Source organism: Chanos chanos, chromosome 15 (genome assembly GCF_902362185.1).
Source record: "Chanos chanos chromosome 15, fChaCha1.1, whole genome shotgun sequence".
Classification (NCBI taxonomy): Eukaryota; Metazoa; Chordata; class Actinopteri; order Gonorynchiformes; family Chanidae; genus Chanos; species Chanos chanos.
The window spans coordinates 627,501-642,500 of NC_044509.1; the positions used below are offsets into that span (position 1 = coordinate 627,501).

The window sequence follows — 15,000 nt, forward strand, 5'->3', positions numbered from 1 at the left end:
CAAACTATTACTTTCTGCATTGCTTTTAACCTGAAGGATACACACACACACACACAAACATAAAGAGAACCACCAACACTACCACATTACTTTCCCGAGGAGGGCAAAATTCAGCTCCTATGTCATTCTAATTCCATTTCTTTACTGTAACATTGTGTGGTCTATTCTATCAATGGATCCCTTCATCTGGTCCTTTACGACAGACCATAAAGCAGTTCCCTGGAGACCGATGATTATATGACCTCTCACAGTGGGGCGGAGCACATTGGAATCGTCTATAAAACCTTTTTCACTAGCAACATTTATCTCGGTCAGGGCGAAGGTGCAAATCTTGGCGTGAAATTTGCACGAAAGGCCGCCTTATCTTGACTGTATTTCATAACGGTTGTCATTAAACTCAGTGTGGCACTGATTCTATTTTTTTGGGTGATTGTACTGTGACCCATCATAACTATTCACTGCCGTACATGTCTCTCATTCACACACTCCAGCCTCATAAACAAGCAATTTAATAAACTGATAAGATGCCCATAAACTGGTTAGCCCTGGGCTGCCACCACTTCCATAGACGACCACTTTATTTTCTCTGCCCCCCCCCCCCACCCCCCAGTTTGTTTTACTGGTTATGTGGTTTATGTAACATGTAACATGTTTGTTTTATTGTTTATGTGATTTATGTAACATGTAAAGTAACATGTAACATGTTTGTTTGATTGTTTATATGGTTTATGTAACATGTAAAGTAACATGTTTGTTTTACTGTTTATGTGGTTTATGTAAAGTAACATGTAACATGTTTGTTTTATTGCTTATATGGTTTATGTAACATGAGGGGTGTCTCTGACAGCCTTAAAACAACGTCACCAAGACACACACATCACAGTGTGTGATACAGCCACACAAAAGTACACCACAGGTGGCTCAGCCCCGGGTATGATATAAAATAACCAAAAATGGACCAAACAGTTCAGGTGGTGAGAATACACAGTGGCCTTGTCGTACCTCACGCACACACTCCACCTGCTCCTTCCACTGAGTGATGACCTGCACACACTCCCTCAGACAATACAGATCTTTCAGGTCCTGCAATGAAGGAGAGACAGAGAGATTATATATTGTGGGATTTGTCATACTGCTGAGTCCATATTTCAAGGTGATGTACCATGCTCAGAGATCAGAGTTCAGTTTTAGAGGTCTCTTGTCTATTTCTGCTGACTTCCTTGTATGTATGTCTCAGTTTCTCATGAGTGCTATGTCAGAGATTTTCCAGAGTTACTTTTCATTTTTCATTTGAAGAGAAACCATGGAAACCAGGATCTGACATGCACATCTCCAAATGCCAAAGGAGTTCTGAAAGATTCGAGACAGTGTCTCTAATCACTCTGAGAGACGTAGAGATGAGGTGTCCAAATTCAGGAAAAAAGAACCCCCCCCCCAAAAAAAAACATTCATACTATACTCATCTCCTGTCCTGCCCAGGTCTGCTCTATCTCAGATCTGCCCCGATCCAGATCTGCCAGAACTCACAAATCATGTCCTAAAACTCCCAGCCCCTCACAGCCTCTGCTTTCTCTCTGGTCCTTCAAACTAAACTCTAACTCTGTCCCCAGTGTCAGTCTGAACTCAAACTAAACTCTAACTCTGGCCCCAGTGTCAGTCTGAACTCAAACTAAACTCTAACTCTGTCCCCAGTGTCAGTCTGAACTCAAACTAAACTCTAACTCTGTCCCCAGTGTCAGTCTGAACTCAAACTAAACTCTAACTCTGTCCCCAGTGTCAGTCTGAACTCAAACTAAACTCTAACTCTGTCCCCAGTGTCAGTCTGAACTCAAACTAAACTCTAACTCTGGCCCCAGTGTCAGTCTGAACTCAAACTAAACTCTAACTCTGGCCCCAGTGTCAGTCTGAACTCAAACTAAACTCTAACTCTGTCCCCAATGTCAGTCTGAACTCAAACTAAACTCTAACGCTGTCCCCAGTGTCAGTCTGAACTCAGACTAAACTCTAACTCTGTCCCCAGCCTGAGGACGCTGATCAACCCATTTTTCAGTAAGAGTTCCCCTCGTGGTTTTGTTCTGTTTGCTCTGGTATTTTGGGCTTGGAATGTGAAAAGCTGCTTTGTTACATTGTCTCTATTTAAAGTCACTGGTAGAATAATTACACTCTTTCTCCACCCACCTTCGGTTTGGTGCCACTGCTGGGCACTGTAGTGTGAGCTGGTTGCTTCTCGTCTGGGACGGACCAGCTCACCACCCTGGCAGAACTGCTGCCCTGGCGCTCTGCACCACACACATACACACAACTGCTTTTACCAAATGTACAATCTTTATAACTTCACAGTCTGTTACCTGTAATTCACAGCTTATATGAAACCAGAACGCAGGTGAGTAAAAGCCAAAATGGATAGAGATGAGGATGGAATAACCAACAATTCTCAAGAGATGAGTGAAGCTTTGACAGCAAAACGGTGATGCAAGTAAAAGACAATGTCACAATAAAATGTTAGGAGTGAACATGAGTCACAAACACTTTCGCAGTAAAAAGCGTGAGCGTAAACCCAAAATATCTGGTTTATGATCCTGGCCCCCAGTGTTTAGTTTAACAGATTTCATCTTAAACCTGGTCATCGTTTCAGAGGGCAGCGGCTGCCTCTCCAGGTAAGGTTGGGCCATACAGTGCAGCCTCACAACTCGATATTAAAATGGGTGAAATGAACACCGTGACAAATGATTTAGAATAAACTCATAATGAAACCCTGAATAAACCCTTAATAAACCCTTTCATTTTAAATATGCAAAAATCCAGAGATGGAAACTCACTGTTTCTATCCCCCTTCAGAATGCTATTCATGATTATAAGAGTGTGTATGACTGAAGGACCTGCAAGAAAACACATACATACACAGATAGATCATCAGAGCCACAATATTAATCTACAGTGAATATTACTGAAAGATAGTTATATCACATAGTCACAACCAAAAAATGATAAAAATGAATGCGTTTTATCAAAATTTTAAATTAAGCTTGGAATCTTTACAACTCAAAATATGGTTGATATGATTTTATTTAAAAGAATCACAAAATCACACTCAAAACAAAACTGAACTGAAAATTTAAGTAAAGAGAGAGGAGTGTGGGGAGAGAGGAGTGTGGGGAGAGAGCAGTGTGGGGAGAGAGAGCAGTGCAGGAGAGAGGAGTGTGGGGAGAGAGAAGTGTGGGGAGAGAGGAGTGTGGGAGAGAGCAGTGTGGGGAGAGAGAGCAGTGCAGGAGAGAGGAGTGTGGGGAGAGAGGAGTGTGGGAGAGAGGAGTGTGGGGAGAGAGGAGTGTGGGGAGAGAGGAGTGTGGGGAGAGAGCAGTGCAGGAGAGAGGAGTGTGGGGAGAGAGCAGTGTGGGGAGAGAGGAGTGTGGGAGAGAGCAGTGTGGGGAGAGAGGAGTGTGGGGAGAAAGCAGTGTGGGAGAGAGGAGTGTGGGGAGAGAGCAGTGTAGGGAGAGAGGAGTGTGGGGAGGGAGCAGTGTGGGGAGAGAGCAGTGTGGGAGAGAGGAGTGTGGGGAGAGAGCAGTGTGGAGAGAGGAGTGTGGGAGAGAGCAGTGTGGGAGAGAGGTGTGTGGGGAGAGAGCAGTGTGGGAGAGAGCAGTGTGGGAGAGAGGAGTGTGGGGAGAGAGGAGTGTGGGAGAGAGCAGTGTGGGGAGAGAGGAGTGTGGGAGAGAGGAGTGTGGGAGACAGCAGTGTGGGGAGAGAGGAGTGTGGGGAGAGAGGAGTGTGGGGAGAGAGGAGTGTGGGAGAGAGCAGTGTGGGAGACAGCAGTGTGGGGAGAGAGCAGTGTGGGGAGAGAGCAGTGTGGGGAGAGAGGAGTGTGGGAGAGAGCAGTGTGGGAGACAGCAGTGTGGGGAGAGAGCAGTGTGGGGAGAGAGCAGTGTGGGGAGAGAGGAGTGTGGGGAGAGAGGAGTGTGGGGAGAGAGGAGTGTGGGAGAGAGGAGTGTGGGGAGAGAGGAGTGTGGGGAGAGAGGAGTGTGGGAGAGAGGAGTGTGGGGAGAGAGGAGTGTGGGAGAGAGGAGTGTGGGGAGAGAGGAGTGTGGGAGACAGCAGTGTGGGGAGAGAGCAGTGTGGGGAGAGAGGAGTGTGGGGAGAGAGCAGTGTGGGGAGAGAGAGCAGTGTGGGGAGACAGGAGTGTGGGGAGAGAGCAGTGTGGGAGACAGCAGTGTGGGGAGAGAGCAGTGTGGGGAGAGAGCAGTGTGGGGAGAGAGGAGTGTGGGAGAGAGCAGTGTGGGGAGAGAGGAGTGTGGGGAGAGAGGAGTGTGGGAGAGAGGAGTGTGGGGAGAGAGGAGTGTGGGAGAGAGCAGTGTGGGGAGAGAGGAGTGTGGGGAGAGAGCAGTGTGGGAGAGAGCAGTGTGGGAGAGAGGAGTGTGGGGAGAGAGGAGTGTGGGGAGAGAGGAGTGTGGGAGAGAGCAGTGTGGGGAGAGAGGAGTGTGGGAGAGAGGAGTGTGGGAGAGAGGAGTGTGGGGAAGGATGCTAGTTAAGGTAACATGATGGAGAAGCGGACCAAGAGCAAGGTTAACTGCACTAAGATCAGTTTGTATCACAGTTTGATGCTGAAAAGAAGAGCTAAAAAAGCCCACAGACAGAATAAATTTGATTTCTTAAGATCATAGTTTGCATCACTGTTTTTATGTTTTTCCTTCATTTTGAAGTTACCATTTAGATGTTTAATTTGAGGATTTGTTTTGCTGAGTAGACAGTGTTTCAGGGTCTGGTGTGTCAGAGACTTACAGACACTCACCCCCGTCTGCTTTGGCAGTTTAAATCTAAAACCCAAAAATTAAAATGAAACTTAAGGTAATCAAAATGATTACAGGATGCATAGAGCCTGTTACACAATAACCTATAAAATGCAATTCTATGAAGTTATGGATATGAGAATCGGGTTCATGACCCCTGGCCTAGATCAGCTCCAGTGAGAAGGAGCTGCTCAAAAACAACACCACTGCTTATATAACACCACTGCCCCCTGACTGACACTGACCTGAGATGACATGCTGAAATTATCACTGAAATTACTCCCACAAAAATTTATATACCTCAGTATATACCTTTATACACTTCAATAAAAAGCCCCAATTAGACGATCAAGATTATGTAAGAACCAGTTACACCAATTGGTAATGATTCAGAAAAACAATACTGTCTCACAGATACCAAATGTTATTGACAGGCGGAACAATATCACACACAGTTTCCCTTTCCCAACCAAACACAGCAGATAATACATTACAGACAGAGTCCATATATCACATGCAATAGTCACAACCAAAAAAATGATAAAAACAAATGCTTTTTATCAAAATTGTAAATTAGGCTTGGAATCTTTACAAATCAAAATATGGTTGATGTGATTTTATTGAAATTTTATTGAAAAGAAAAAAAAAACACTCAAAACTGAACTGAACTGAAAGTTTCAGTAAGAGTCTGAGAGGCAAAATCTTTTGAGCGACTCTTTTCTGAAGCCATCCTTTGGATTCATTTTTGGGGTCATTCATTTTTTTTTCTTCACATTTATGAACTGCTCTTTCTCGTCAAGTGTAAAATCTTTTGAGCGTGTCAGAATAACCATCTAGACTCAGAGTGCTGATTTTGCGTAAGTAACCCGTCATTTAAGAGATTAAATCTCATAAAATAATGAATCTGTTAATCTCACTGTAATCCAATCATATTTCAGCATAGCTGAGATTAATATTCAATATCCAATACCGCGCCATCACAGACCTGTTAAATTTAGGCTGGTGAAGACATTGAAAAAAATACATAATATGTAATATAATATAGATACTTCATAAGCAGTCCAAAGATTAAATGACACTTTGAATAAAATGTGTATTAAAACACTATAGGATGAATACAAATCATTGGCAATAAGACATAACGGGGGCTCTGGTCCCACTGAGCTGTGATACTTCAGTTCAAAATTATCATGGAAAATTACAATCAAAACAATGATGAATTTGTACCTGGTCCAGTGGTGCAGGGGTGACCGGGTAGAGTGGAGAGATGTTCAGCTCCGTGTTACAGGAGTGAAAACAAAGTGAAAGAGATTCACCATCTCAATTTGTCTGTCTGACTGACCTTTAGACTCTTTATTTCCTGAAATGCCATCTGTTTATCATATCGAACGATGGAGCATTCATAATTTACGGGACAGAGTTTGCAAGTGTGGATACCATAAGTTACCAAGAAAGAGAACAGGAGAAAGAGAGCAGGAGAGAGGAGTCTGGGAGAGAGGAGTGTGGGGAGAGAGGAGTGTGGGAGAGAGGAGTGTGGGGGAGAGCAGTGTGGGGAGAGAGGAGTGTGGGAGAGAGGAGTGTGGGGAGAGAGCAGTGTGGGAGAGAGGAGTGTGGGAGAGAGGAGTGTGGGGAGAGAGGAGTGTGGGAGAGAGGAGTGTGGGGAGAGAGCAGTGTGGGGAGAGAGCAGTGTGGGGAGAGAGGAGTGTGGGAGAGAGGAGTGTGGGGAGAGAGCAGTGTGGGGAGACAGCAGTGTGGGGAGAGAGGAGTGTGGGGAGAGAGGAGTGTGGGGAGAGAGCAGTGTGGGGAGAGAGCAGTGTGGGGAGACAGCAGTGTGGGAGAGAGGAGTGTGGGAGAGAGGAGTGTGGGGAGAGAGCAGTGTGGGGAGAGAGCAGTGTGGGAGAGAGCAGTGTGGGAGAGAGGAGTGTGGGGAGAGAGCAGTGTGGGGAGAGAGCAGTGTGGGGAGAGAGGAGTGTGGGGAGAGAGGAGTGTGGGGAGAGAGCAGTGAGGGGAGAGAGGAGTGTGGGGAGAGAGGAGTGTGGGAGAGAGGAGTGTGGGGAGAGAGCAGTGTGGGGAGAGAGTAGTGTGGGAGAGAGGAGTGTGGGAGAGAGGAGTGTGGGAGAGAGGAGTGTGGGAGACAGCAGTGTGGGGAGAGAGGAGTGTGGGAGAGAGGAGTGTGGGGAGAGAGCAGTGTGGGAGAGAGCAGTGTGGGAGACAGCAGTGTGGGGAGAGAGGAGTGTGGGGAGAGAGGAGTGTGGGAGAGAGGAGTGTGGGGAGAGAGCAGTGTGGGAAGAGAGGAGTGTGGGAGAGAGCAGTGTGGGGAGAGAGGAGTGTGGGGAGAGAGGAGTGTTGGAGAGAGGAGTGTGGGGAGAGAGGAGTGTGGGAGAGAGCAGTGTGGGAGAGAGGAGTGTGGGGAGAGAGGAGTGTGGGGAGAGAGCAGTGTGGGAGAGAGGAGTGTGGGGAGAGAGCAGTTTGAGAGAGAGGAGTGTGGGGAGAGAGCAGTGTGGGGAGAGAGGAGTGTGGGGAGAGAGCAGTGTGGGGAGAGAGGAGTGTGGGGAGAGAGCAGTGTGGGAGAGAGGAGTGTGGGGAGAAAGCAGTGTGGGGAGAGAGGAGTGTGGGGAGAGAGGAGTGTGGGGAGAGAGCAGTGTGGGAGAGAGGAGTGTGGGGGAGAGCAGTGTGGGGGAGAGCAGTGTGGGAGAGAGGAGTGTGGGAGAGAGCAGTGTGGGAGAGAGCAGTGTGGGGAGAGAGCAGTGTGGGGAGAGAGGAGTGTGGGGAGAGAGCAGTGTGGGAGAGAGGAGTGTGGGGAGAAAGCAGTGTGGGGAGAGAGGAGTGTGGGGAGAGAGGAGTGTGGGAGAGAGCAGTGTGGGAGAGAGGAGTGTGGGGAGAGAGGAGTGTGGGGAGAGAGGAGTGTGGGGAGAGAGGAGTGTGGGAGAGAGCAGTGTGGGAGAGAGGAGTGTGGGGAGAGAGGAGTGTGGGGAGACAGCAGTGTGGGGAGAGAGGAGTGCAGGAGAGAGCAGTGTGGGGAGAGAGCCAATTCATATGAACTCTGGACGAGACTGAGCAGAAACACGTCCTCACTCGTGAGTGAGGGAGCTCATAGTCAGCCCAATCCACATGGTTTTACGATTAATGTTTGACTTCCAGTTATGATGTCACTCCGTACCACAAGCCAATCTTATGTCTAGATCGCAAGGTACATAATGTGATAATGTTTAAGAGACAAGAAGGAGAAGGGCGAAACACACTGGCTGTGCAATGTATTTTGTGGATTTGGGAAATCGGAATGACCAGAGTTTACTTGATTGTAAAGCCCAATTCCTTTGTAATTCCATCTAAAGTAGATTACCCTAGACACTGAAAATACATTCCTGTCCCTAATAAGGCTCCAGCTCTCCAGCTCCGGTGTCTGTGTTTTGACAGTTTTGATTGCATCAAATTTGAAGTTGCGAAGTTGTAGCACATGCTATGACATCCTGGTAACACCACTGCCTTTAGACTTTCAGTTTCTGTCTCAAACTGTGTGTCATGGCCTGTGAGGCCTGGGATACAGAATATGGACCCAGGAGCAGACTCTTGAGAGATTGTATTTAAAAAGGTGATTTTAATGATCAAAAATTTCAGCAAAAACAGAGAACAGCAGGCAGTGTTAGCAGTAAATTCATAAAACAGGCAAAAATGGGGATCAGGCAAAAACGTGGTTTGAGTCCAGGCAGAGTTCAGAATAACTAGAGGTCAGTCCAGTACAAAAGACAGAGGTACAGAGGAGGGTAAAGCAGTAATCAGAAGTCAGCAGGCACAGGTCAAAGACGAGGAGGGTAAAGCAGTAATCAAAAGTCAGCAGGCACAGGTCAAAGACGAGGAGGGTAAAGCAGTAATCAAAGGTGAGCAGGCACAGGTCACAGACGAGGAGGGCAAAAACAGTCCTGTCAATCACAAAAACCAAGGGCAAGACAAGAGCAAAATCCAGGAAACAGGCAGAAGTCAAAACATGAGCAAGAGTCAGAAAAACATACATGAAAACGTGAGAGAACCTTCCAAAAAAGTGACGAGGATAATCTGGCAAGTAGTGAGTGGTGAGACAAGGCTTTTTAAAACACGGACTAATGAGAGAATGGTGAACAGGTGAGTCGAGGGAAGGCAGGGGATTGGTGCGAAAACAAAAACGTGGAGTGGAACCCAGGGAACAGAACACAAAACGGGAGAGAGGGAAAACGCGGCTAAACGGTGGAAGGACCAGGCTGGACCGTGACACTGTGAGAAAATGGTTCGTTTAGCTGCCAGAATTAAGAACATTTTTCCCAGGGAAGGATGCCCCTGTACCCCCCTACAGGTCTGAGTTTACCCCGTGTTCTTGGTTTCACCTATACCAGCATCAGTATGATGGGTGTGTGTGTGCATGTCAGAGAGACAGAAAGAGAGAGAGTGACAGAGAGAGAGAGAGACAGAGAGAGAGAGAGACAGAGAGAGAGAGAGAGAGAGAGAGACAGAGAGAGAGAGAGGCAGAGAGAGAGAGAGAGAGAGAGAGAGACAGAGAGAGAGAGAGAGAGAGAGAGAGAGAGAGACTTGATAATGATTTCTGTACAGGATTAGAGTATAATATTATTATAGTATAATATTATCGATGCCGATGCATAATTACTTATACTAATTATTTATTTTAATAAACGATTTTAAGGTTAATGAGCAGTTCCGTGATAATTAGGATGATGTCAGTAAAATCAGAAAATGCCTGTGCATTAGTGAGCCTCAGCAGAGCTCAATTAACTAAATGAATCAAACATTAATGAATTACATATCAAGCATGAATTCAACAATAAAACATTAAAACAATATAAATATCTTAAGGTTTAATTATGTTGACATGGGAAACACTAGCCAGACTAATAAAGCTTCAGCAAAGAATGTCACATTTCATTAAAACAATAATAAAAAGACTAGCTAGATGTGACAGGCAAGCTTTGAGTTAAAATCATGAAAGTAGAGTCAGTGAGTCAGAAATGAGTCACAGGTATTCTGAGTAAACACTAAAGAGATGAGTAATCTGCTGTTTCAGCAGCGTCTGTGTGTCATGCTAAGTCCAGCTCCTGAAGAACTGCTTAAAGATGATGGACTCACGACCCTGAGGAAGAATCTCCACCTAAAAAGAGACGAGTGCATGAAGACAAAAAAACAATTTTTCATGGTGCTTCTGTACCTGGGTCTTCACTGTGGAGTATGTGTGTGTGTGTGTGTGTGTGTGTAGTTGTACCTAGGTCTTCACTGTGGAGTATGTGTGTGTGTGTGTGTGTGTGTGTGTATAGTTGTACCTTGGTCTTCACTGTGGAGTATGTGTGTGTGTGTGTGTGTGTGTGTGTGTGTGTAGTTGTACCTGGGTCTTCACTGTGGAGTATATGTGTGTGTATGTGTGTGTGTGTGTGTGTAGTTGTACCTGGGTCTTCACTATGGAGTATGAGTGTGTATGTGTATAATTGTACCTGGGTCTTCACTGTGGAGTATGAGTGTGTATGTGTGTGCGCGCGCGAGTGTGTAATTGTACATGGGTCTTCATTGTGGAGTATGAGTGTGTATGTGTGTGTCTGTGTGTGCGCGGGTGTGTGTGTGTGTATAATTGTACCTGGGTCTTCATTGTGGAGTATGAGTGTGTATGTGTGTGTGTGTGTATAATTGTACCTGGGTCTTCACTGTGGAGTATGAGTGTGTATGTGTGTGCGCGCGCGAGTGTGTAATTGTACATGGGTCTTCATTGTGGAGTATGAGTGTGTATGTGTGTGTCTGTGTGTGCGCGGGTGTGTGTGTGTGTATAATTGTACCTGGGTCTTCATTGTGGAGTATGAGTGTGTATGTGTGTGTGTGTGTGTGTGTGTGTAGTTGTACCTGGGTCCTCATAGTGGAGTATGTGTGTGTGTGTGTGTGTGTGTGCGTGCGTGTGTGTGTGTGTGTAATTTTACTTGGGTCTTCATTGTGGAGTATGTGTGTGTGTGCGTGTGTGTGTGTATAATTGTACCTGGGTCCTCATAGTGGAGTATGTGTGTGTGTGTGTGTGTGTGTGTGTAATTGTACCTGGGTCCTCATAGCAGAGTAGTTCATTCGCTGGATGAAATTATCAGCCACCTTCAGGGCTACTCTCCTTTCCTCCTCATTGGCTCCACTCCCTGTTGAAAGACATTATTTGTTTGACTGATTATTAATTGTGTTGGATTATTACACGGCTTTGTTGAATACTCGATTCTGACTGGTTGATCACGGCATTCTACGGTCTGTTATTTCTGAATAGCAGAGCGTTGTTATAGATGCAGTTCTGATCATGGACTCTGGAGGACCGCGTCCAATCGCGTCAGTACCCAGAAACAAGTCCAGTAGATTTTGTTGCCAAGGTTTTGTTTTTTTGTTTTAAAATTTTTTAGGGCACAGATGTGAGGGCAGCCTGAGGAGCTACTGGACTCCAACCTCTACAGACGGGGAAAAGTGGAGTGAGATCCTGTCTTGCAATCCAGGCAACAGCAGCAGATCTGGTGAGCGTCTCTCCCAGCTGCCTATCGCTACATACAGTACTAATATTGTTACCAGTCGCTACATACAGTACTAATATTGTTACCAGTCTCTACATACAGCGCTAATATTGTTACCAGTCGCTACATACAGCACTAATATTGTTACCAGTCACTACATACAGTACTAATATTGTTACCAGTCGCTACATACAGTACTAATATTGTTACCAGTCGCTACATACAGTACTAATACTGTTACCAGTCACTACATACAGTACTAATATTGTTACCAGTCGCTACATACAGTACTAATATTGTTATCCTATCGCTACACACAGTACTAATATTGTTACCAGTCGCTACATACAGCACTAATATTGTTACCAGTCGCTACATACAGTACTAATATTGTTAGCAGTTGCTGCATACAGTACTAATATTGTTACCAGTCGCTACATACAGTACTAATATTGTTACCAGTTGCTACATACATTTAAAAATGTGGGTAAGTTTTTGAAAATATTGCCGACACTCACATGTTATTTTTAAACAATAGTTTTTTAGATAGCTAGCTGCTACTTTACTATCTATCTAGCTATCGAATGTTTCTCCATTTTATGTCTACACATTTCACATGTTATGCGATATTGTTAGCAAATCAAAATATACTACCAATCATTTTATGATGGTATAATTTTCTTCTAAGGCCATTTTAGACTTTTTTTTTTTTTGTCATTTTGGACATGTTAAATATGATAAGAATGATATCATGCTGGGAGCATTTTCTGACAAGATCCGTTTGTTGCCTACTAAAAATGGTATGCAACCTTGGGCAGGCTGCCTGTGGTAGTAGCCTATTTCAGGTTAGGGTAGCAGAGATCGATGGCTACAGATAGGACATTTAAACAAGGCAGGACACGGTTTACACAGTTCAGTTATCGTACACTGTCTTTACTAACGTACGGTGGCCCTGAGGTGCAAAACAAGACTCCACCAAATCAGAAAATCAGAAAGCAAAACTCCCGAAATAAGAAAACAAAAAACACCCCAAATCAGACAACAAAACTCCCCAAATAATAAAAAAAAAAACCCTCCCCAAATCAGAAAACAAAACTCCCCAAAAGTCGACTCAAACCGGAAAAGGTAGGTACATGTGTTTTTTTTAACAGTTCCTTATCACTGATTGGATGCATATTGTGTCAATCTGGGTGTTAACGAAGTAGCTGTCAAGTAACATCGCGGTCTATTGTAATGTTTAGACAGAAGGGGAAGAAGGAACAAGGTGCAGCGAGCTGGTCATTATTGTGACATAAACCCGACAGGGTGATGCAGGACCCCGACGCAAAGCTGGGTTTTGTTTTCTGATTTGGGGAGTTTTGTTTTCTGATTTGGGGAGGGTTTTTTTTTATTATTTGGGGAGTTTTGTTGTCTGATTTTGGGTGTTTTTTGTTTTCTGATTTGGGGAGTTTTGTTTTGCACTTCAGGGCCACCGTACTAACATTACTCTTTCTATAAAGTCAAAATCATGTGAAAGTTGCTGCCTTCTGGTAGCAGTTTTTTTGAGAAGTTAGTAATAATTGATAGACTACACTATAAACTCCTGCGACTGGTAGCAAAATCTGAAAAGGATGCAAAAAAAGACAGAACACCGGCAAGGAGGAAACATAGAGATGAATGAGGACAGAAACATCAACATCAGTATTCCCAAAGAAGTCTCATTCACCTTGTCTCACTTCACCATCAATGGAAATGTTCAGTATACCATGAATTGTAACGCTAAGTAGGCTAATCTTAAGATGGCTACAGAGTTTACGTTGCTATGGACACAGTTCCAACCATAAAATCTAACGGACTGTTTTTTAGTGGAAGTAATAAAATAATTTTTAAATCAATAAAATAATTTTCAAATCAATATTTTGTGTCAAATTATTGATTTCTTTAGTGAGTAGCTGTATAATAAGTGGGATAAAGTACAGGGAGCCGGTCATTATTGCCAAATAAATCCCTTCAGGGTGATTCCAGACCCCTGCATCAGCCTGCCGGCGTTTATTTCATTATAATGGCCGGCTCCTTGTCCATTATCCCTAACTTATTAATTATTTACTGGGTCTGCAAAATAATAAGATGCCCAAGGACCCAGGCAGCTGGAACCTTCCAACCCTCACTGATGTGCTGAAATTAGTAAATAACTTTGCCTGATGGTGGTGATAGTCTGTGATGTCAAACTGTCCAAATGGCACAATTACGTGAACATACTGACCCTGTGTCCCAGCACAGAGACTCACTGGTTGAACAGATAGATAGATAGATAGACAGACAGATAGATAGACAGACAGATAGATAGACAGACAGACAGACAGACAGATAGATAGATAGACAGACAGATAGATAGATAGACAGACAGATAGACAGATAGATAGACAGATAGATAGACAGATAGACTTTTTTACCCTTCCAGATGAAGATCTTTCCGTTGGCTCCGTTGTCCAGGATGAAACAGTCCTCTCTGTGCAGGAGTTCCTGCTCAAATGGAACTCTGTCACATACTCTACTCAGAGTCATACAGCCTGTCACATCAGACACCTACACACACATACACGCAAGCGCACGCACACACACACACACACAAGCGTACATGCACACGCACGCACGCACACACACACACACACACACACACACACACACAAGCGTACATGCACACGCACGTGCACACACACACACACAGAGAAAGAGAGAGAGGAGTCACTTTCATGGTCTGTTTGTGTGTTTGTATGGAGAGAAAGAGAGAGAGAAATTAGGCTGTAACCTTATAGAGGGAGGCAGTGTTAGAAATGTCTGCATCAGTGTCATTTTCTGCCGAGCTCTCTCTGAGAGCAGGCACTGGACCAAGAACCTGGTGAAAAACAGAGAAATCTTTTAATGTAGGCCTTGTGTTTAGTGTTTGTGCGTGTGTGTGTGTGTGAGAGAGAGAGCATTCTGTGTGTGTTACCTCTATCATCTCCAGAGGTTCCTCTCCCTCAGCAGTGTGTGTGATGTGAGCTTTTCCATTTCTCTCTGTGTCTCTGATCAGAGCAGCAATCTCCCGAACCTTCTGTCTCTCAAACATGTTAGACTGGGAGCCAGTCCATGACACGATGATCTGCACACACACACACACAGACACAGACACACACAGAGAGAGAGAGAGAGAGAGAAGGCAATGTATCAGAATGTAGATGAACAAGAACTCCCGTTTTTTTAAATTGCATCCAAGTTAATCTTATTGCACATTACTCACTGTTATCCAAAATGAGTTAAAGCCTTAAAGCATCAAGCGTTTAATGTACTCAACATTTTAAAAGCACAAGATGATAAACAAACTGCACTTAATAAAACACGACCTAAACACGAGCGGTGACTAACTCGCTCTTTGCTGCCATCTCCCGTGCCGTCTCCAGCACCGCTTTGACATGCTCCAGCCGTTGCATTCAGCTGGCGAGGACCTCCTCGAGAGCATACACGGAGCGCCCATAATTTAATCGAGGCGATGAGAAGACATTTAGAAGACCGAAAGGTTACCACTCCAGTACGATGCCACACAGAATGCTCTGTTTCCCCGCGGTAACAACTTGAAAACGGAATTCGTAAAATATCACACCACAGTCAGAGACCCCTCTTACAAATGCATCATGAAAATAAAAGGAAAAATCAACAGGAACAGGTCGAAAATAATGTGGCGATTCAGCGATGTCAAG

The 15,000-nt window shown here is 44.8% G+C and overlaps 2 protein-coding genes across 2 annotated transcripts in view; both read right to left on the reverse strand.

Annotated features, from left to right (window-relative positions):
• Positions 1 to 2,850, reverse strand: part of LOC115828799 (E3 ubiquitin-protein ligase TRIM39-like) — a 13,220-nt gene extending 10,370 nt beyond the window's left edge. The window contains exons 1-4 of the mRNA XM_030792895.1: positions 2,820 to 2,850; positions 2,179 to 2,279; positions 1,003 to 1,083; positions 1 to 30 (exon numbers count right to left, since the gene is read on the reverse strand). The exon at positions 1 to 30 is cut by the window's left edge and continues 66 nt beyond it. Of these exons, the coding sequence (XP_030648755.1) occupies positions 1 to 30; positions 1,003 to 1,083; positions 2,179 to 2,279; positions 2,820 to 2,850 (243 nt within the window). The remainder of the gene's footprint in view (positions 31 to 1,002; positions 1,084 to 2,178; positions 2,280 to 2,819) is intronic.
• Positions 2,851 to 9,846: 6,996 nt separating this feature from the next.
• The window catches only part of LOC115828958 (macrophage-capping protein-like), an 8,266-nt gene continuing 3,112 nt past the window's right edge, over positions 9,847 to 15,000 (reverse strand). The window contains exons 4-8 of the mRNA XM_030793060.1: positions 14,256 to 14,405; positions 14,073 to 14,159; positions 13,717 to 13,849; positions 10,836 to 10,927; positions 9,847 to 9,912 (exon numbers count right to left, since the gene is read on the reverse strand). Coding sequence (XP_030648920.1) covers positions 9,847 to 9,912; positions 10,836 to 10,927; positions 13,717 to 13,849; positions 14,073 to 14,159; positions 14,256 to 14,405 — 528 coding nt within the window. The remainder of the gene's footprint in view (positions 9,913 to 10,835; positions 10,928 to 13,716; positions 13,850 to 14,072; positions 14,160 to 14,255; positions 14,406 to 15,000) is intronic.